The sequence below is a fragment of the Apodemus sylvaticus genome, chromosome 3 (assembly GCF_947179515.1).
Source record: "Apodemus sylvaticus chromosome 3, mApoSyl1.1, whole genome shotgun sequence".
NCBI classification, from domain to species: domain Eukaryota; kingdom Metazoa; phylum Chordata; class Mammalia; order Rodentia; family Muridae; genus Apodemus; species Apodemus sylvaticus.
In genome coordinates this window covers 77,072,029-77,094,363 of record NC_067474.1, presented here as the reverse complement: position 1 = coordinate 77,094,363, position 22,335 = coordinate 77,072,029, and the positions used below count along the sequence as shown (strand labels likewise).

At 41.1% G+C, this 22,335-nt stretch overlaps 1 protein-coding gene across 3 annotated transcripts in view; it reads left to right on the top strand.

Annotated features, from left to right (window-relative positions):
* Positions 1 to 22,335, top strand: part of Astn2 (astrotactin 2) — a 989,271-nt gene that overhangs the window by 928,844 nt on the left and 38,092 nt on the right. For all 3 annotated transcript variants that reach the window (XM_052176645.1, XM_052176644.1, XM_052176643.1), the window contains one exon: positions 8,735 to 8,876. In XM_052176645.1, coding sequence (XP_052032605.1) covers positions 8,735 to 8,876 — 142 coding nt within the window. The remainder of the gene's footprint in view (positions 1 to 8,734; positions 8,877 to 22,335) is intronic.

The window sequence follows — 22,335 nt, the reverse complement described above, 5'->3', positions numbered from 1 at the left end:
TTCAGAATAGTAGAAGAGCCCTCACCTCTACCTAAAGAATAGAAATGGAGATTAGGTAGACTAAACTCTCAATGGAACTACAACCCAAGAGAGGATGCCTTTAAACAGGTAATAACAACAAATGTTTACTAGAGTGTGCATGCAGATGAATCAAACGCCCCTTTGCCACAATGTCTGGCTCATAGGGACATGCATATATGCTAGTCCACCATTGGTTCGTTTGGAGGGAATATTTTCTCCCGGTCTCTACTACACCATGTGAGTCATACTTACTACTGAAAGGTCATAACCCAGAAAGCAGCATGGGTCTCCCAAGAGAAACTTCTTTGAATGCCACTGGGGTTGAGGGAATGAGATCCAGGATCCAACTACGGAAGTTAATTTCACAGAATTCTGTCAACAGCTGCATAGCCAGCTTGTGCCAAGGACTGGTGACACAGCAGTAGTCCAAACACAGTTCTTGCAGGCCAATATGTAGCAGACAACATGAAGACTTTGGGTCCCTGACATCTATCATTTACGTCACCATTCCTAGGCACATTATTAAACTTCCTGAAGCCCATTCTCTACCCTGTAAATGCATAACAAACGAAATCCATTTGGTTGTATGCAATTTATGGGGATTGGTTGCTGGGAGCATTTAACTTGAGAATGTAAGTGAAGGTGTCTGCCATAAAAAGAAATAAACACTTCCTTCGTTTCTCTTCTTTCAAGTTCTCCTATTTCAGAAGTAATTATATTCCTCCAAAGCACCAGGGAAGGATGTATAGTATGTAGTGCCTTGAAAAGCAAATGAGTTTGAATACTATGAGTTTTGCCATCAGGGAGATTACTAAGAACTGCTGGAGGTCAGGTAGCAGGAATGAAGGACCAGCAACATATACAAAGAATCCTATAAGGAGGGATTACATATACTATTAGTGCCTTTACTCCTTGCTGGAGTCTCTGAAATACACATGCCCATCTCCTTTGCAGATGAAAAAGCTACCTCTTAGAGTGTAATCATCCATTCCTGGATGAACTACACAGTGCAAAAATGGTGAGTGTGGATTCCAAACCAGACTTCCTTTACCCCTCAACTGACTCTGTTTCCTTCAGTTCATACTGCTATCACAGTAAAGCCAAGAATCATTATCACTGGTTCCTCTGATTTAAAACAGCATTATGTTTTAGAAGAAACAAACCAACTGTAGCTGATAGGTGTGAGGCCCTGAAGCATATTTTCTTTCTGATAAGCTCTCAGAAAGCATGTCTTCATGTCCAAGTAAAAAGTCAGGGAAGAGTTGTGGGGTGAGGGGGGAGAACCTTCTTGGTGTCCTGGCAGAGGGAGTTGGCAGGTTATAGAGAGGCCGGCCCTGGAGTTGCCAGAAGTTCTCCAGGTATATTCTGAGACCTATGGAGTCCAGGGCTTGTAGACCTTTCTCCCCACCTGAGCTCCCCTTCCATTTTGGATTGCTTGCTTTGTTCCCGACCTGTTTTTAATTTGCTCTTGTGGCCAGCTTTGACTGTGACCTCAACCCAATCAGAAAGGGGGTGGGGGTAGGTGGGGAAGCAGGAGGGAAAAACAAGCAGAAGGGGTAGTAGGGTGCTGAAAGGAGAGGAAGGGAGGAGATTGAGGCAGGGGTGAGGCCTTTAAGAAAATCATGCTGAAGCTGCAGCAGAATGGCTGTTAACCTTTTCTGTGGAACATAAGGAGAGTGAGTGGATAAGGAAATGTGTGGGGGTCTGGCTCTAGCCAACTCGGGTTGCAGCCCCTAAAGAGCTATAATGGGGAACAGGCACATTCCTCTACAACAACTCCTAACTCCCTATCTGTTTTCAAGAAAAGAGAAATAAAACAAAACAAAACAACAAAGAATGTTAAGATTTAAACAGGGTAGGGTGTGGCATCGAGACAGTGGCAGCGGACTGCGATCTCGCAGGTCTCGACCAAGAGACCTGGCATCATGCCAGGAAGGGGAAGCCAGGTAGGGTGGGCAAGCAAGAGGTGCTTGAGGCTCAGATGCAAAAGAGCTGCATTTGTTTCTGACCTCTGAGTAAGCTTCAAATGCTTCAAGCAGCATGAGTATCCGGAGTAACTGTGATCTGAGTGTATGCCTGGAAGCCAAGGAGCTGAAGGAGCTGTCAGCCCCATAGGAGGAACAACAATATAAACCAATCAGTACCCAGAGCTCCCCGGGATTAAACCACCAACCAAAGAGTACACATGAAGGGACCCATGGCTCCAATTACATATGTAGCAGAGGATGGCCTTGTTGGACATCAAAGGAAGGAGAGGCCCTTGGTCCTGTGAAAACTAGATGCCCCAATGTAGTGGAATGGCAGGACAGGGAAGCAGGAGTAGGTGGATTGGTGAGCAGGGGGAGGGCAGATGTGTTAGGGTGGTTTTTGAAGGGGAAATTAGGAAAGGGGATAACATTTGAAATGTAAATTTAAAAAAATCTAATAAAAAAAGGTAGAATAAAGAATGAGTCCTCTAGGTACACTCCTTGGTTGTGGTTTAGTCTCTGGGAGAACTGGGTGGTCAGGCCAGCCTGTGTTGTTCTTCCAATGGGGTTGTAATCCTCTGCTCCTCAAGTCCTTCTGCCAGCTCCCCTCCAGGTTCCCTGAGTTCAGTCTGATGGTTAGCTCCAAGTATTCACATATGCATTGATCCGGACATATATGTAGAAGAGGATGGCCTTATTGGACAGCAATAGAAGGGAGGCTCTTGGGGGGGGGGCAGGTTTGATACCCCAGAGTAGGGGGATGCTGGAGCGGTGGAGCAGGAGAGTGTGGGTGGGTAGGGGAGTACTTTCATACACGCAAAAGGGAGAGAAGAGGGCAGAGGTAGGATGGAGGGGATGGTGGAAGACAGGTAGCCCCGTAAGTGTGGTAGCACAGGATGGGGGTTTGGTAGAGGGGGTAACTGGGAAGTGGGATATCATTTGAGATGTAAACAAGTGGAATGATTAATAATAATAACAATAATAATAATAAATTAAAAATATAACATTAAAAAAGAATGATTCAACAAAATTAAATTGTTCTTGGTCTTACATGTGTGGGATACAACAATAGCACACACACACACACACACACACACACACAAATTTCATTTTTCATTTTACAAAGTGGAAAGAAGCCCTTTAAGCCAAGTTTGTATAAGCAGGTTCATATTTTTAAAGTAAAACTAAATAAGCCTGAAGAGATGGCTCTATGATTACGTGCACAGATGCCTCTTTTGCTCTTGGGAGGACAGTGCTTATATGAGGATTGCTCCCAACCACCTGAAACTATCTCCAGGGAGATCCAATGCCCCTGACTTCAGTAGATGGATGCACTCATGTACATAAACCCAAACACACACATGCACATAGATTGAAATAAATATCAAATAACAAACTAAATAATACATGGGTTGTCAGCATGATTGAAAGCTATATATAGGTGCTCCCCAGGTGTTCAGCACTCACCCTGGATTCAATCAATTGTAATTTGCAAAGCACTGTAAGAATCTATTAGTCCAGAGACCATTTTAAACTCTTCTGTCTGTTGTGGACTTTTTATCTTTCTCAGAAATTGCAGGTGAGGATAATGGCAGGATAGACTTTTGCACCTGACCCAGAGCCCAAACATAGAAAATCCCCAGGAAATGTGTGTACAGTGTTCATATCAGATGAAGAAGTCAGAAATTTAAGAGGAAAGCACTCAGTGACAACTTGAAAATCTCTTAGGTTCTGTGTATTAGGGTTCCTGAGAAAAGTTGTGTTATATGTTAACAAAGTGAAGTTGCCACTCTACCTCAATGTGCTTAGAGTGAGGGCAACATCTTTTCTCCAGTCACCATGAGTGCATAGAGAACATGGTCGAAATAATTTCTAAAAATCCTCCTGTCTACACAGTTGTGGTGGCAACTATAAATAAAATCACCAATAATGGCTATTTTTGAGCTCTTCCCATTTTATTGAGTAATTTATATGTGACATTTTACATATTTGCAATATTTTATTACAATTTCTACCATTATATTTCTCCAGATTAAAAAAGAAATGAATGCACAGATGGAAGGATGCTATCAAAAGCAGGCAGTGCGTGGGGGTGGACAATGAATGGTTCAAGTCCTCTGTAGAATAAATTCAGAGCCTGCGCTCTTACATACTAAGTTATGTTAGTACTTAGTAGATTGTGATACTGCCCGATTCAGAGTATGGTATGTGGCAGAACCGCAATATACACGAAGGGCTTCTTCTGATCTGAATTTGTACATAGAGAAGTGACCAGAAGTCTTTCTTAGGTTCACTGAAGGGACATTCCCTCACCTGTCTCCACATTTGTTATACTGAGGTGTAAAGTACAGAGCCAAGCAAAGCAATCTTACAGATTACTTTATGGGTCTGGTCTTGTATTTAACAACCCTTCCTGTTGTCAGATTACAAGCTGCATAAGGTCAGGGACCATTTCTTTTATTGTTGCATTCCAGGAGCCCATAGCACTAAGAGGGTGGCATGAACTCAATTGTAAAATGAATAGCTCGGAGAAAACCAGCTTTCCAACACTATCCCACTACAGTCCTCTCTAGGAGGCAGCATAGTATAAAAGATGCTTCCCTACTGGAAGATTCAAAGTTCAAGTCTTAGACACCCCCACCCCTTTTGTAACTTTAACAGATACTTTACTATGGAGTGATAGTATTTAACTTGTTAGTTGCCTTACGGATTAACCAGAAATGTGAAGTATATACTAAGCATCCGTTCCTCTCCAAATTAATTCAGTCGCTATTTGCATATATAATCTCAATGGCAGCTGGATACGATGCATTTCTATAGTACTCTCCTTATGAGTTGCTATACTCCAGGTCATCTGAGTTTTTCACTTGAACTATATTTATAATTTTTGGAGCTAGATAGAAGTTAGAACTGTGCTGAATGACCCAACATGCTTGAGGCTTTAATCCATAACCCAAATGATTCTGAGATTCATAGAAATATCTGCAAAGCTGTGTCTTGTTTGAAAAGGAATGCCAGCCATCTTTTAGCTTCCAGACAGCCAATTAATATTAGTTACAAGCATACTGAGTTCCCTCATGAAGAGCCAATTTCTTCAATGGCTATCTAGAAATAAATTGAAAAGCAGACAGACATGGAAGCATGCTGTAGGAAAACAAGTACAAACAGCCAAATCTGCAATTCTGAGACCAAGTTAAACAATGCCCTCAGTCTATTCAGTTCTCTCTTCTCTTTCTAATGTGTGGTCTCATACAGCATTCTGCTTTGATACCACTTCGAACTGAAAGGTTTGGTGGCTTATGACTCGGCTACCAGGTCACAGGTCTACAGTGGTATCGTGAAGTATCTAAGGCTACACTAGATAAGGGCTCCACGTAGCTCTTCTTGGTCAGCATGCCTCTGCTTCTCAACACCTTTTTTTTTCCTAGACTCTTTATTTTCTAAGTGATGTTGGGCAGTCATTTTATGTGAGATGTAGCTTCAAATAGTAATATGAAATAGTCTAATAGGAAACTCCTGGATTCTCTTGTTTCTTACAATCTATCTGCTGCCTCTTCCTCAATTTCCCCTGGGCCATAGTAACAGGGATTGGACCCTCACTCTGTATTTTTATTGGTGGTGGTTTTCTTTTAAAAAAAAACTTTTTTTGATGGGAGATGAGAACTATACTTAACTGTGTATATAAGGACAGATATTTAGTGTCTAGTCAGGGATTATGCTGGCACAGTAAAGAAGTTCTCCTCTAAGATCCATGAAAAATCAGCCCTGGATTATACACTAGACTTCTAGTTCCATTTCATTTCCTTCCTGGTGAGTGGACCTTAATGCTAGTTACAGAGTTGTTGGTTACTGCTAAGGTTATGCATGGTATACCACTACTGTACCCTTAGGGATTTTGTGCTGGTCTTTGTTGTAGTTCATAGGCGTCACAGATGAGATGCACAGTTAAAAATAATTTTAGTAATTTTGAAATATTAAATACATACATACATACATACATAAATACATACATACATACATAATGGATGCATGCATACATACATACATACAGTACATTTTGATCATATTTATTCTGCTTCTTCCCCTAATTATTCAAAAACCCACCCGATATACTCCTTCCACCCACTCTCAACTTCTGACCCACATAGTCCAACTTGCACTATTCATATACTCAGGGATATAGAACTATCCACTGGTACATGGATGACCTGCTACAGGTCACACTCTTAAAGAAAACTGACTCCCTTCCCCAGGAGACATCAACTCAATTGCTCCTTAGTTAGGGCTCCCAAGTCAATCTCTACCATAGCTGAAATTCTGAGTGGTTTGATCTTTTGTATGTACTGTGCAGTCAACCACAAGCTACTGTGAATTCATAAGGGCAGTAGTCCTGCCAATTCTAAAAGACACTATTTTTCTATAATTATTCCTGACTTCTGGCCCTTATATTTTTCTGCCTCCACTTTCATGATGGTCTCTGAGCCTTGAAGAGGAGGGCTATAATGTAGATTATGCATTTGTGGCTGAGTACTCAATTGATAGTCTAAGTAACCATTGTAAATTTGTACATTACCCACCATACACTGCACAAAGAACCTTCTCCATTAAGATTCTAAAGCTGTTTTAGTTTTTTAGTATAGAATTAAGAATCTAGAGGGCATTTTAATAATGTGTACATTTAGTAAAGTAATAATAGCATGTCTATCACATTTGATCTCCTCAAACTTTGATTCATGGCCATTTTTCAGTACCAGGCATATATTCTGTAAATTAGACATTAAATTCACTCAGAAAGTAGCTGGTTACTCCAATAATAATTGTACTACTATTACATCAATGGACATACATTTTTCTGTAACTGTTATTATAGTTCACAGGATTCATAGCTTGGTAATGCTGTGGTCAACTTTTTCTATCAATCAGCCTGTATGAAAACTTCTGGGATCATGAAAGCTAGCCAACAGAGAGGATGTTTCATGGTCAGTTACTAATTTTATTTCTTTGTGGCTTATGACCATCATGCATCATGTTTTCAATAATAGGATCTTATCAAAAAGTTCTGGTAGGCAGTCAAGAGCCTCAGTAATATCCTGTATTGTTTGGGGAATTTATGGGTTTCGCATGACCAACAACTTGAGGGGTGGTGTCCTGCATCTTTTCATTTGGCCAACTCTATCTTCTGGGAGAAACATTATTACCTCTTTAGGGTAACTAACTCTTTTATGTAAATATAAATAAGGAAGCACTAAGCTGTAGGACTTGTAACACTTCATACTGTGTGGTGTAAAATACTTCCTCATACTCTTGTTTTGCTTTTAAATTACCAAAATTGTAATTCAAAAGCAATGAAGAGGTTTTAGGCTATCTATTTTCTGGATTTGATTGAGTTTTCTTTTATAAATGACTGCATATTTTTTATTGAAGACAACTTTTAAACAAAGAATAAGTTAAAATAAGGTAGAAGACTGTTCACTATCTTACTTCAAAATCACTAGAAGTATTTGCTATATTTTTCTTTCTCCTGTTTTGAAATCATGTGTGAAATTTTCACAAAAATGATATTCTACAATTGTGAGTCCTATTTTTATTTTTTATCTTAAATATCTCAGAAATGTTCTTTCATTTACCTTCCTATCTTATAAGAAGTTTTTTTTTTAATATTTATGGAGTATCCCTTTATATCATTGAGCTACAGTCGAAAGGCATTTCTATATTACTGAATATATAGTATTCTCTAAATATGTGTTTTTAAATAGTATGCTATTGTCTTTACATGTTTATCTATGTTACTTTTCAAGAATTATTAGAGTACTTTCACCTTACATAGAAGAAAACTAAAGTGCAGAAATGTGGGTTTCTCTATTCAAATTAATCAATAAACTCCTGTCTGAGCTAATATTAAATTATTAGATTCTAAAAGTTCAATTACTTTCCCGCTTTACTTCTTAGTCTCCCTTGTAGAGTTCTCTTTCTGGTTAACTTCAAATGTTTCCGTAAGTCCAATGGCTCAGATAGCTTTTAGCAGGTACAGAGATCAAGGACTCATAAGTACTTAGCATATCTTCTATTGTCAACTTCTGTGCCTGTGACTTTCATTACTAATTAGTCAGAAGTCTTCTTCCCTAATTTATCTTTATCCACCTCCAAATAACATTCAATGAATCTCACATGAGCTCATAAGAAGGGCCATGTGATATGAAGCCTCTTTTTTTTCTAAGTCTAACTCCTTTGATATACAAGGAAAAACCTGCTGGTCTAAGAAAGAAAATCTTTGGTCATGGAGTCAGAAGAAAATGGCAGTGACAGGAACAACAGCTACTCTACACCCAAAGAGGAAATACTTCCTTTGCCCTTACACACATTTTATTATAGAAAAATGTACCTCCTTTTAGCTTTGCTATATTTGACAAAGTTCAGTATTAGTATTCTTTTTTCACAGGTACCAAAATTCAGGCATAAATTTGAACACTCATCATGTTCCTGTCATGGTGGCTCACAACTATAATCCCTGAAAATGGGTAGACTGAAGAAGAGAATAAGAATTGCAAAGTCAGGCTTGGCTACACAGCAAGAACCCATCTTTCCAAAATAATCAGTTGTATAGCAAATAGACAATAAAGATAATAATTTGCAACATTTTCAGATCTGCCTTTTCCCCTGGTAATTTCTTTTTGCCACAGCTTGTGCTAGAGAGCTCATTTGGTCTCTTTTTGTTTTTGTTTTTGTCTTTGTTTATTTCCTTTCAGGAGAATTCCTGAGTTTTGCTGATGACTTACTCTCTGGCCTGGGCACATCTTGTGTAGCAGCTGGTCGAAGCCATGGAGAGGTTCCTGAAGTCAGTGTCTACTCGGTGATCTTCAAGTGCCTGGAGCCAGATGGTCTTTACAAGTAAGAGGTGGTGGGCTCATGGGGAGGATGAAGCAATGAAGATGGCTTACGCTGGGAGGGATAACATGAGTCAGTCTTTTCAGAGAAGCCCAATGTTTCTTTTTCATAATGTCTCTGAGATGTGTATATGTGTGTATATGTACATATTAAGTTATACTGATATTTACAGCTCACATAGCATCTTCTTTGATGTGTGTGTATGATTAATGTTATGATTATGTCTGAGTATATGTAACTATATACATGTATACAGACATAAGTATGGAATATATATTAGAACTTACTGGACTAATTGTAGCCAAACATCTAAAAGTCACTCTCACCTTCATTTGGTAATATAAGAGAAAACAGGAGGCTTTTTTTCTGTATATTATATTTTTATTTTTTTATATTTTTATTTTCTATATAAATTTGTTTCCAACCTCATGAGTATGGCCACATCTGGAAGCAGGCATCATAAATAACAATAAGGAGTTCTAGAGACCAGCTTATCATATTGTTAATGATGAAATCATAGGTCACCTTCTTTTATTCCTCTAGAAAGCTATAATTGGTAGGTGCTAAGCTTTTCAACAGTTACTCAAATAATTCTTTTATTTGCATCATTTAATTTATCTGCTCAACCATTAACCTGTCCTCCATTTATCTCTTCTGTCTCTTCTTCTACTTATCTATACATATAATTCATCCATCTATTTTATATACTCATACATTGAGTTCTCTTTTCACTCCCACTTTTTGTAAGGATTATTTTTAAGTCTTCATACTTCACTAAGATCTCAGATATGCATATGTCTGATACAAAGGGGCTTATCCTCAGATGATGTACAACCCAACAGTGATAAGAAAGACTATATATTTATGATTCGGGTATATTTAATTGTATACACTTAAATAAGTTGCTGTATAAATACATCAATAGAACAAACTCAAGAATATCACTGTGAGTGGAGAACTGGATCTTATAACCCTGACTGTACAATATCAGAGTTGTTACAATTCAAACTTTATCTTCAATCAGATATATCTGGGCAAGCTATCCGGAGAAGTATGATGTACAAAAGGCATTAAAGAATGGCCATAGTCTTAAAGGTGAATACTAGCACTAGAATCTGTATTTTGAGAACTTAACTCTACAGCTTCAGAATCAGCGAGTGCTGAATGTCTGAATGCCAGTTACTGCATTTGTGCAATATAGCAAGCACACAGATAAAGGAATGCTGTCAGATCTTCTCTGACACTAAAATCTGTGATGCGAATGAGAAAGTGGAATTTTTAGAACATTACCTGATGGCTGACTTCTGATTCTTATGCTGTTCCTTAAGCGTATACACAAGAAGCAGATAGATCTTGGTTCAAATCTATGCCCTTTTCTTTATTGGCATTTATTCTGAGTCTCTAGATTCTTCTCTATGAGAATGTGCATGGCACCCCAAGTCTTCCCATTCCCTTACTTTCTATGTATCCACCCATTCATGTGTCTAGCTCTCATTCTAGGCTGCTTGGTGTGAGCCCCTAGTTAGTATGCAACAATTAACTGTTATTTCTGTTGCTGTTGCTACTGGGTTATGGCAGTCGTGAATTTCCCCTGCTTCTCATCTATCATCAGATTGATGGGTCAGATGAGTGAGTATAGGAAACAGATCAAAACCTTACCTGGTAGGTTCTTATCCAAAAAGTCAGAAGAAGTAGCCCTACAGGTGGTAGTGTAGAAACTTGATGTTAACTTAGCTAATGTCTACAATCCTGTTATGTAAAAAGCAATGAGATGTGTTTATAAATGCCCCAAATCAATTAATGCCAAAAGTTGATGAATTGGCTACTATCTTTTAAACGATAAAAGACTTTCCTTCATTTCTTCTTTATCCAATTCCCTGGCACCATCTCTGCTTTCTGACTCTTGAGGTAGGGTCACCTTCTTTCCTCTGCTGTGGATATGTGCTTGTCATGACTTTGCCTTCCTTATCTCTGGACTGCCTTTGTTTTATTTATTTCCTTTTGAAATAGATTTCATTAATGGCCCTCGATCTGGGCTGCTCTGACAGGGAGCTAGGGTGTTGTTTGGAACAGTCTCCCATCCCACTGGCGGCTGTCTTCCCGTGAAGTCTGACCAACTTGGTCTTGAGTTTTAAAATAGCTCCCATGTCTGTTCTTGGGGTTTCACATTTTCTGCTTGCTCATTCATCAGCAAAATTTGTTTTCTTCCTTCTGAGCCAAAAACACTGCATGTGGCATCGTAAAGAACACAGGCTTTAGAGACAGGCTAGCTTGGGTGTGAATCCTGATTCCGCCCCTGTGTGCTCAGAAATTGGTCCCAGACATGTGATCTTTCACTATTGTAAGTGAAAAATTCTTCCTCTTGGAAAAAAAAAGTGTTGGTAGAGTCTCTCTTGCCTGACAAGTTTTAAGAACAGAGAACTTTATTAATAAGAATACAAAATACTAAATGCACAGAGTTTGCCAGATTGCCTGATCGTAGAAGACCAGCAGGAAGGGTTAACAGTCTTCCATCTTAATCCCTCATTATCAGATTCCTCCTCTCCCTCCTCTCCCTCCTCTTCCTCCTCTCCCTCCTCTTCCTCCTCTCCCTCCTCTTTCTCCTCCTCTCCTTCCTCCTCCTCCTCCTCCTTATCCTCCTTCCTCCTCCTCCTCCTCCTCCTCCTCCTCCTTATCCTCCTCCTCCTCCTCCTCCTCCTCCTCCTCCCTCCTCCTCCTCCTCCTCCTCCTCCTCCTCCTCCTCCTCCTCCTCCTCCTCCTCCTCCTCCTCCTCCTCCTCCTCCTCCTCCTCCTTCTTCTTCTTCTTCTTCTTCTTCTTCTTCTTCTTCTTCTTCTTCTTCTTCTTCTTCTTCTTCTTCCAAGGAGAACTTCAGAGGAGTTGAGCAAGACTGGATCTGACCAACTTTGTAAAGAGTCCTCTTGGGAAGTGAGAGAAGAGGAAGGGACAGATTCAGAGGAGGAAGGGCTTAGAAAGCTAGGTGTACATTTCTAGCACAGTCAAGCCAATCACCCTTCCATCCAAGTTCCTAGAAAGATTCAACTGACAGTAGAGAAGATAATCACTGTGCCTACGAATGAGTCTGGGTTCACTCCCAGATCCCTACACTTCCGTTCTGCTGAAACTCCATATACTCTACGTGGTCTGAAGTTGCAGCAACTTTAAGATAAAGGTGTTTAAGAGTCCCTACAGTGGGCTGGAAAGATGGCTTAGCCGTTAAAGGCTAGGTTCACAACCAAATATATAAGAGACCCTACAGCTTGAGAGTTCTGGATATTCTAGGTTTGCTATGGGATCCATTTTCCTTCCCAGTGCCAGGATTCCCGCCCTTCAGAGCTTATCTGCTTCCATCACTTTCCTTTCTGCCCCATACAGGGCCTCTGTATTTCCTTATTAGTATCTCATTTTCTTATAAACTTTCTCTGGTTATTTTCTCTATAGATGCCTGTCTGTGTCTGTCATTTTCCTTCCTATTTGTTATTCTCTGGAGGTTTTATTTATCCAAGTGTATATCCGTCTCTCTGCTCTATTACTCATTTAAATCTTTGCCTCTGCTCCCTCTCATCCAAACTTCGTTTCTATCCTACCTAGGAAGGCAAATTGCTTTTGCAGCCCCTCCATCCATGTAATTTTACACAGTGCTTCAGGGTAAGACCAATTGAAGGAGTGAAAGTCAAGGCTGATTTTCTGTCCTAAGCTCACCCTCCTGTAACAAACCAGAAACATCAGCAACCGTGCCCCATTTAAATTGAATTTCCTTGTTTGTTTCATTTGCTTTGCTCTGAATGAAAACAAACAAGAGCAGAAAAAGGAGAATCTCCAGAAGGCCCAACAGTGGGATCAGCTTCTTATCCCTTGAGTAGTTGAAATCCACGGTGATCTTGAGTAGGAGTGTCCTCTTTGACCAATGGTGGAAGCCAGGCTAGGCATCCAAGGTCCTTGTCCTTACCTGGCTAGGGGCCTAGACACTCTTCTTATAACTGCTTTCCAATTTCCTATTACTCAAGGTAATTAGCCTCCGTCTTGTTTTGGCTGCCTTGCCTCCTCAAATAATGGCTGGCTGCCAAGGGGTCCTCAGTGAACATGCCAGAAGCAGCCAGGCTTGATTCCTGGGGTGGGGGGCTCATTCCCACACATTCAGAAGCTTGCCTCAGGCCCACCTTCACCTCTCTGGCTTTTGCTCTATGAAAGGAATGCCAAAGAAGCCTGGGTACTGCATGAAGTGCCAGCATCCATGGTGGGAACAGTCTCAGGGGAAAGACTTAGTAGGGGTGGGTGGGGCTGTACCAGTAGAAGAGAAACCAAGGCCCCGGAGGAAGAAGAGAATTGCATAAAATGAAGTTCTGAGGTCAGAAGGCAGACAGCCATCTTCACTGCTCAGTTCCACCTTGGGCCAGTTCCTCCTTCTCCACAAATGAGGTTCTGCCTGTATAAAGGAAAGTTAAACTCAATGATACTAATACTTGGATACTAGGTAGACATTCAGAATTCAAAGCAAAATTCTGATTCTCACAGAACTATATATTTACTTTCTGGATAACAGTAATAATATTCTTACACAGAGAGGTCATTGTACCAGGTACAATGCAAGGCAAACACACAATCTCATATAATTTCCCGCATAGCCCTGACATAGTTGTTGTGTTCTTATCATCTCCCACATCAATACTGTCAAAACTGGGGTTTAAGAAGGTAATGCTTTTGTACAAATCACATGACAAAGAAGTACTAGAGCTGAGTCTATATCCCAGGTGCTGCCAATGCTCCAACATTGAGCCATGCTCATTCCCCCACAATTGGGTGGAGTTGTAGAGGAACCAGAAGAGGGCTTTGTGGTAGCAGTCAACACTGATTGCAATGGGAGGAATAATAGACATGGATGCCAGAAGACTTCTATCACAGCCTTTGCATCTCAGAAAGTAATTAAGGTATCATTTTTCCCATCTATATAGTGGAGACATTAACTTCCTCTGTAAACTAGGAAGAAACAAACTGTTCTTCCAAACATTACCCTACATATTAGGTGAGACAACAGTTTTATATGTCCTTTGTTTGTAAACACATGTGACGGGTTATCAAAGAGAAGCAATAGGAAAGACAAGAGAGCTTGTGAATCTACATACCTATTAACATATCACACACACACACACACACACACACACACAATCATGCCTTTGTAGTAGACAAAGATAGGTTTTATCTGGGCAACAACACTTTGATTTAAACACTTTATGCCCTGGACAGGTTTCTTAACATCTCAATATTTCATATGTAAGGTGATGATTTGACCTACCTCATAAGTGAACTGATACATGAAAAAGACATAAACACTACCTCCCTTATTACTGGTACTTGACAAAATGCAAGAATAAGAACAATAGTCACTGTTTCTACTATTTATGATGCTGTATTTTACTTCAGAATCAATGCTTTCCATGGTCTCTGTAGGCAGCTTGATGGTCACCACATTCCAGTGAGAGACCGTGTTGTTTTACCCCCCAACTCTGGCCCTTCCCTCATCACCACCAGGAACACCTATTTCCTTGAGGCATTTACCACCAGTGCCCACTTGAACTGTATTTTCCCCTGAATTTTCTCGTTGGTGGTTCCTCATGTTCCATCACATCCTTTCTTCACATCACGTGGCTCATGTTCTAGAGCCATAATGATTAGTGTGCTTTTATCTTAAGCTTGTTAAATGTTGGATAGGTTTTTAATTCAGTGCAAAAATTGAGCATGCACCCAATTCTCTTCAACTACTTACAACCCTCTCCTCCATTACCAGTCAAGAAACCCAGACTCAAAAGATGAATCATGGTATGCACTCACTAATAAGTGGTTATTAACCTAGAAAACTGGAATACCCAAAACATAATCCACACATCAAATGAGGTACAAGAAGAAAGGAGGAGTGGCCCCTGGTTCTGGAAAGACTCAGTGAAACAGTATTCAGCAAAACCAGAACGGGGAAGTGGGAAGGGGTGGGTGGGAGGACAGGGTAAGAGAAGGGGGCTTATGGGACTTTCGGGGAGTGGGGGGGCTAGAAAAGGGGAGATCATTTGAAATGTAAATAAATTATATTGAATAAAAAAATAAAAAATAAAATAAAAAAAAAGAAATTCTCATCATGTACCCAAGTGATTGTTCTGTTACCGTATCCCTACAAGCTCTCTCTCTCTCTCTCTCTCTCTCTCTCTCTCTCTCTCTCTCTCTCTCTCTCTCTCTCTCTCCTCTCTCCCCTCTCTCCCCCCTCTTTCTCTCACACACACATGCACACCACACATTCTCTCCCTCTGTCTGTTCTTTTCTCATAATTCTTTTTTAAAAATCTTATTTGAAACAGCCCTTTAAAAAATTCTGTATCAAGGTAGAGTAACTAAGGTACAGAGTAGCTTGAAAACTTTACCACAGCCACAAAGGGTATAAGTGGAGAAGTTAAATACATATACTAGGCCAACATAGGTCCAGTGCCTGAATTCAACACTACCCTCACCAGATAATGACAAGAATCTAACAAAGATGATACAGGTCAAGGAGTTGAAACAGAACCCTTTACATAAAGAAGAACCTTGAGCGTATGGATTGGGAACAATATATAAAACTAATTTTCTCTTTTCTCATTAAATACTACACTAGCCACTCCAGAGCTACTAAATTTGCAATGCCCTCCAGTCCTCACAGCACTATGCAAACAGGAAACTGTGAGTGTCTGTGATTCTTATTCTGCCATGGAACAAATTCCCAATGGCATTTTAGTTGGTCACAGCCCCAGCTTTCATGTGATGAGGAGTTCCCTAGTCTCTAGACTCCCATTTTTTCTGTGAAGAAGTTCAGTCAACTGGCCTAGAGATGCCTTTCCAAATACTCCAGGGGTCATAAAGCCTAGGGCAAAGTGTTTGGGCTTTCTACCACCCTCAGGATACCATTCTTTCTTGGGTACAGACTGGGAAGCCCATTGCAAAAGCAGTTAAGGCCACTGCCAGGCCTGCTATCATTATATATTAGATGACACCCTAACCATTCTTTTTATTTACATTCCTACCTTACCCTCTTCATTTTCTCTCCTCATGCCAAGAATTAGCACAGAATTTACTGGAAGCAGAATGAAAGTCATCAGGAGTCTTCTAGGGCTAGCTTTCAAAAGTGCTTGCCCAGTTGATGAGAGGCCAGAGACCCAAGGGCCACCCTGTCTCTTGTCCTAAGTGGCTATGAGCCTTTGGCCAAGTGATTTACAACTGGGATGTTTCAGCTTATCCATTTGTAGAGACTTGAAGAGGCTACCTCCAAAGACATTTTCAAAACTGAGGACTTGTACATCTCCCGAGATTAGAAGATGTGAAGAGATATAAGACCCTGGCAGCCAGGGAGGCCAGCAGCAGTCCACATAGAAGACTTGAATTCAGAGTACAGCTAAAGTTCTCTTCCTTTCCCTTGGCTTCTGAGCCAAGTCCCAGACATGACCCAGACAACATCTGAGAGACTTCCAGCTCCTAGAGAAAGGAACGGAGAGGAAGTCCTCCTGGCTGCCCACACTGCAGTGTCTGAACCAACATGGGATGAGGCTGCTGCCGCAAGCAGATCTAGGGCACACCAGACAAAGAAGCTAGAAAGGGCTGGATGTAACTCCTGCCCTGCTCTTTCCTGACTCTTAACACTGCACAATTTTCTGTTTTTTCTTTGTGCTCCTCTTTCTTCTCTCCATCCCTTATTATTTCCCCATTCCCTCGCTGCTTTCCTTGCTTTCTTTCTTTCTTTCCTTCTTTTCCTCCCAAGCTCTCTAACTCTTAATTTCATTTTTGTTTTCACTTCTATCCATTCCTTTATTGTTTCTTTTTCTTCCTGTCTATCCTCTTCCTCACTCTAATTTTCCTTCTCTTAGTCACGGGTACCACCTCCCACTCCATGCCACTCATCCTGCCTGTCCAACTTTTATCTCTTCACGGACCTCTGTATGACTTGCTGTCTCCTTGGCTGCAGCTTCCTTCTGTCCCATTCTCTTTGCTTATTCTTTCTCAGTGCCTGCCTTGAACAATCTCAGGATTTTACTTCTCCCACCATTATGTGAGTTTTCGCCATTCGCCTTTTCTCATACCACACCCTCGCCTATGGATCAGGAGCAGCTTATTATTAGGAGCCAGCTGAGAATGGTCAAGCATACCTGATGTCACCAGGGGCCAGGGCCTCTGGTGTCACCCCAATCAGGAGGAGTGTGGACTGTCTTTGGCTATGGTGCCCAATCTTATTGTTGAGGAAATGAGGGTGAGTGGGGGCAGATTAGTGACTTAATTCTCTTCAACATCAGGTCACATTGACCTCTTCAAAATGCACGTTTGGGGCCCCAGAGAGGGGAAAGAGCTGTCTTCAGGCCAGAAGCAAACACAGCCACGTATTCCAAGCCAAGAGAGACTCACAGAGGAAAAATAATGCTGTTCTTCAGCCGACAGACAGCAAGGCTCCTAAAACCTGCTGGGGACTCTGAGGCAGCCTGTTTCTTTCCTCAGACTGCATCAGGATTTCATCCAGGAATGGGACACCAGCCAGAATTCCAGAAGGACAGGGCACAGACTGCTCATGTGAACTTGTGCAGGGTGGAAGGGGGTGGAAACTAACTCTCAGCTACAAAGATAGTCCATGACTGACAAGCAGATGACCTGGACTTTCTCCTGTGGGATATAGAGAACTGTCAGAATCTTCTGAGGTGTTATTGAGTGGATTTCAACCTGTGCTTTGAGGTTGTGACTCTAACTATAGTGTGGAGATTAGGCTGGGCTGGATGGAGAATCGGATAAACCTGATGCAGGTAGAAAAAGAAGGATTAACACATAGCAGTCCTAACTCTTGACATATGGCATTTCCCAGGAGGTTGTTACTATCACTCTCTACATTAGCATCACCTTTGGGGACAAGCATAGAGATAACTCAGAATGGGAACAGATGTCTTCCCTGTGTGATCACAATTCTCACCTAGGTCAGTCATCTTAGGAATATGTACCAAGAGTCCTGTCTGTTTAAACTTCACATTCCTCACCAGTACTACCAGCTGGTCAGTGGGAACATGTTCTCCTGCTCAGACTCAGACTCAGGAATGAACCCAGGTGAAAGGCCAGGTCCTCTAAGTTCTTTCAGTTTCCTGCATCTTGGCTATGGGCAAAGGCACTGCCCAGATCCCTGTCTCTCCCTCACTTTACTCCATGTATAACTGTGAAAGAGGAGACTTTGAGCAGACTTATAATGTGAAAGTGTGAGTGGACTATCAGGGGATCCGCATTAATGATGTGTAGAGAGGCAGAGGTGAGACAAAATCCAGACTTCTGACATTTTCGCATTCTTATGTGCTCTCTTTTCTCCTGAGGACAGACCCTTCCATATACTGGTAACTCCAATCTGTGTTTCTATTTGAAGTGCAGAATAGCAGTGTCTAGGAATCAGATATCCATGACCCACACATCCCCAAGGTCTATCCTATGTTACTCAAAGTCAGAATGGATTGGATCAGGGCTCTAAAATCTACGATTGCTTTCTTGTCCTATATCCATACAGTCAAGTACTCTAAATCATCTGAGGCTAAGGTCATATAATTGTGACAGACTGCCCTAGGATCAATCTCATGTGGTTTTGTTGTTTGTGTGTTTGGTTGGTTTTGTTTTTACTGTATATTTATTTTTTGGAGGGGTATCAAGATTTCCATATCTACGTAAAATAGTGGGATTGTTACTGCTCGCTTTAGAGAGTCTTACTTTTTTTTCTGTCTGTGACTGACTTACTGAGATCGACTGACGCTCAGGCTGACATGGTGCTTGCTCTTCCTGAGTAGCTGCCCTACAATGTGGGAGCTTCCTGCTTCCACCTCCTGGGTGCTGGAATTGAAGGTGTGAACTACTTAGCTCATATGTGAGTTTTGTTGTGAAATAAATATTCACGCCGAGGATTCATGGAGAGTTCCCAGGCATAGTATAACCAAAGGAACACGTAAAGTACCAAACACAAGCAAGATTGTCCTTTAAATGGAAATATTTTAAAATGGGAAACAAGACCGTTGATATTTTTTCAACATAGTGTGGGCAGTTTGGGGGTTATTTCCCCATAACATATAATAAAATAAGAGATGTTTTACGCCTCCTTCTGATTATTATTTACGAGTTCCTTGAATATGTTCTTGTTTTTAGAATCACAGAGAATCTGCCACTGACCAATAGTAGAGAGACTTTAGGAATCATGTGTTATGTGTCTGAGAATTCATAACAACCAGATAGCCTGGCACTTGGTTGATGCCTAATTCAGCAAGCACCAAGGATCAGTAATAATGATCACTCAGTGAGAGGATGGAGTTAGCGTTAACCACAAACAAAGCCATGGCAGGTGCCTGCCTACCCTTATCATCATTAAGTATTTGTCAAACTTGACTGTTACCTGCCAGCACTGTGTTAAGGTTCTTAGGTCAGCTCTTTGAAGGTTAGCAGTGGTCTATTTTATAGATAAAAGAAACACTAAAACATGACTTGTCATGCTCTTAACTGGTAAGTGGTAGAACCTTGATTCTAACAGACGCTTTCTGGCTCCAGAGTCAAAATTTTATACATACCTCTTTTACACATAGATTGAGTTGGACCTCGAGGTCTTATGGCTCTTGCTGGATGAGCTTCATCTGGTGGTGGAGTCAAACTTGCAACAAGATGATGAGCAAAGGTGGATTGGTTCCAGGTAAAAGCATGGACTTGTAAGGAAGCTATAATCGTTGTTGTCTAGTGATCCTTGGGGAAGGAATCTTGGAGCTTGATTTTGGTAGCACTGAACATTTAGAATGGGAAAGTTTACATCCTCAGTAGAAGAAATGGTTGCACGAACTTAGCAGAAGGAGATGATACATTGGAAGAGTTCCATGTGGAGGAAGATAGACAGTTGAAGATAGTAGAAGATAATAAACAACGTTGGAGAGTTCTGATAAAGCCCCATGATGCAGGCTAGGGAGCCACTGGTTCATTCTGAGCAACAGCGAGAAGGGAGATTTGGATTTAAGAGATATTATCTCTGGTGTATGACTGAGGCTGAGGAGAGTAGCCAAGAGTGATTATAATAGTTCAGATAAGAGGCAATTACTCTGCCGTTAGATCTGTGTCAGCTGATGGGAGGAAAGAGACAGATGGTGAGAATCACAGGATGTGGGACAGTGGTGTTCAGAGTTTCCTTTGGAAGTATCACAAAGGACAACTAATCACGAAGCCTCGTGAAGACGGTCAGGGTCAAGACTTGAACATTTAAAATCTGCGTTCAAATCCTGATTCTACCAGTTGGCCACTGAGTAACATATGAAGTACCAGGCAAGAAGATTACTACAAGTTTGAGGCCACCCTGCACTACACAGTGAGTTTCAGGACTTTCTGTGCTAAGAATTAGACCCTGTAGCAAACAGACAGTGTGTAACAAATAAATAAATAAATAAATAAATAAATAAATAAATAAATAAATGTATTATGTTTTCATTTATTAAACAGAAACAATACATTGTACTTTAAAAATTCACGCAAACAATTTAAGTCAAAAGTTTCAGATAGCAATTTCTGGTACACAGTAGGCCCTTTATCCATACATACTCCTTCCTGTGTTCATGACTCTTACTTGTTGTATACATTCATAATAATCCTGTCTCCTTTTCTCTCTCCACCCAGTTTGTTCTTTCACTTCCCAACTTCCCTCTCTCTCAGCCCTCTTTCCCCAGGATGCCAGAAATGAAATAACATTCTTTGCATGTTTGTTCCCCAGCGCCTGGCAGCCTTCCCATAGACCCCTGGCTGGGTCAGGACTGATTTGCATTAGCATGTGCGAGGCCAGTGCAAAGGGGAGGGAGAGGCCCTGTTTACAGGGAATTTCATCAGGTTCTCTAGCCAGAAAAAGAAGAAGTGCGTATTTCTTTCTGGGAAACATTCACAGAAACAAGCCCAGAAGGTCCTAGGAGCTGCTCTGCTTGTGGGCAGGTTGTGGGTGAGTGGCTGTAGATCTAACTTCCAGCGCTGTGTGCGAATCCTCTCACCCTTATCATAGGCCATGAAATTAATATGCTTAAATTGCTCTTTCTCAATCATATCTAAGTCCAATAACAGGTTGAAGAGGCACTGCTCAGAGCAAGGAAGTCACACAGAAGCCACAGGACAAGTACACAGGGGGTTTCTGGTTTCTTGGTGTGTATGAAAGCCACAGAAACATCCTTAGGGGAAAGAAAGCAGAGGTGGTTCCCACAGATTTGTTTTGTGTTTGTCTTAGCTTTAATTTTGTGAAATTTTCCATATTATCTGTCTTAGCATCATAGCATCATAGCATTTTCCAGGAATCGCAATACCCTTGTAAACATCTAGATAGCCAATGGCAGACCAAAGAAACAAGTCCCTCATTGTATCTCAAGAGTAACATTGCTAATCTGAAGTGTGTTGCTCCTAAGGACAAGAGTGATGCCCTTTGTAGACTAACAAACCAAGCTACTGGCTCTTCTGCTCTTTATTTAATAATCTCCCTCTCCTTCTCTCTCTCTCTCTCCCTCTCTCTCTCTCTCTCTCTCTCCCTCTCTCTCTCTCTCTCTCTCTCTCTCCCTCCCTCCTTCCCTCCCTCTCTCTCCATCCCTCCCTCTCTCCCTCCCTCCTTCTCCCTCCCTCCCTCCTTCCCTCCTCCCTCTCTTCTCTCCCTCCCTCCCTGTCTCTCTCTGTCTCTGTCTCTGTCTCTCTCTCTCTCTCTCTCTCTGTGTGTGTGTGTATGAGAGGGAGAGAGAGAGAGAGAAAGAAAGAGAGAGATTTTATTTAATTATGGTACTGAGAATTGAACCCAGGGCCTTAGTCATGACCAAGAAACACTGAATTACTAAGTTAGATCTCTAGCCTCCTTTTGTTGTGTTTTTTATTTGTTTGCTTTTTAAAAAGTATTTCCTCAAGTAGTCCAGAGTGACATTTGATACAACCTGTAACAGACTGTGAACTTGCTATCCCCCTGCCTCAGCTTCGGAGTAGCTGGGATTCTAGGTTTATACCACAAGGCCTATACCACCCCCAATTTTCTCTTTTATCTCCCCTGGTTCTTCTCTGGAATATTTTTTTTCCAAAGAAGACATTTTGCTTCTAGTTTACATTAGTGTCTTCATGGAGTCCCAGGAAAAGAATTAACAGTCTGAAATGCAAATACTTAAAGTTCTTTCCATGCACTAGACACAATTCCAAATGCTTCCCATAAGTTAGGTTACCTAGACCTTTCAATGAGGACAATAGTCTATTATTGCCAGTTTACAAATGAAAAAAATCAACCCCAGAATGTAAAAACATTTACAAAGTTCAGTATCAGAGCCAGGATGTGAACTCAGCAGACTGGCTCCCAAGGCCAAGTTCCCAATAACTAACTAGTTCAGAATCCACATTAGCATCTAATAAGCCTCTGGACAGTTCTCACCTACCACAGGCCTTTGGCACATGCCCATATGTCATATGC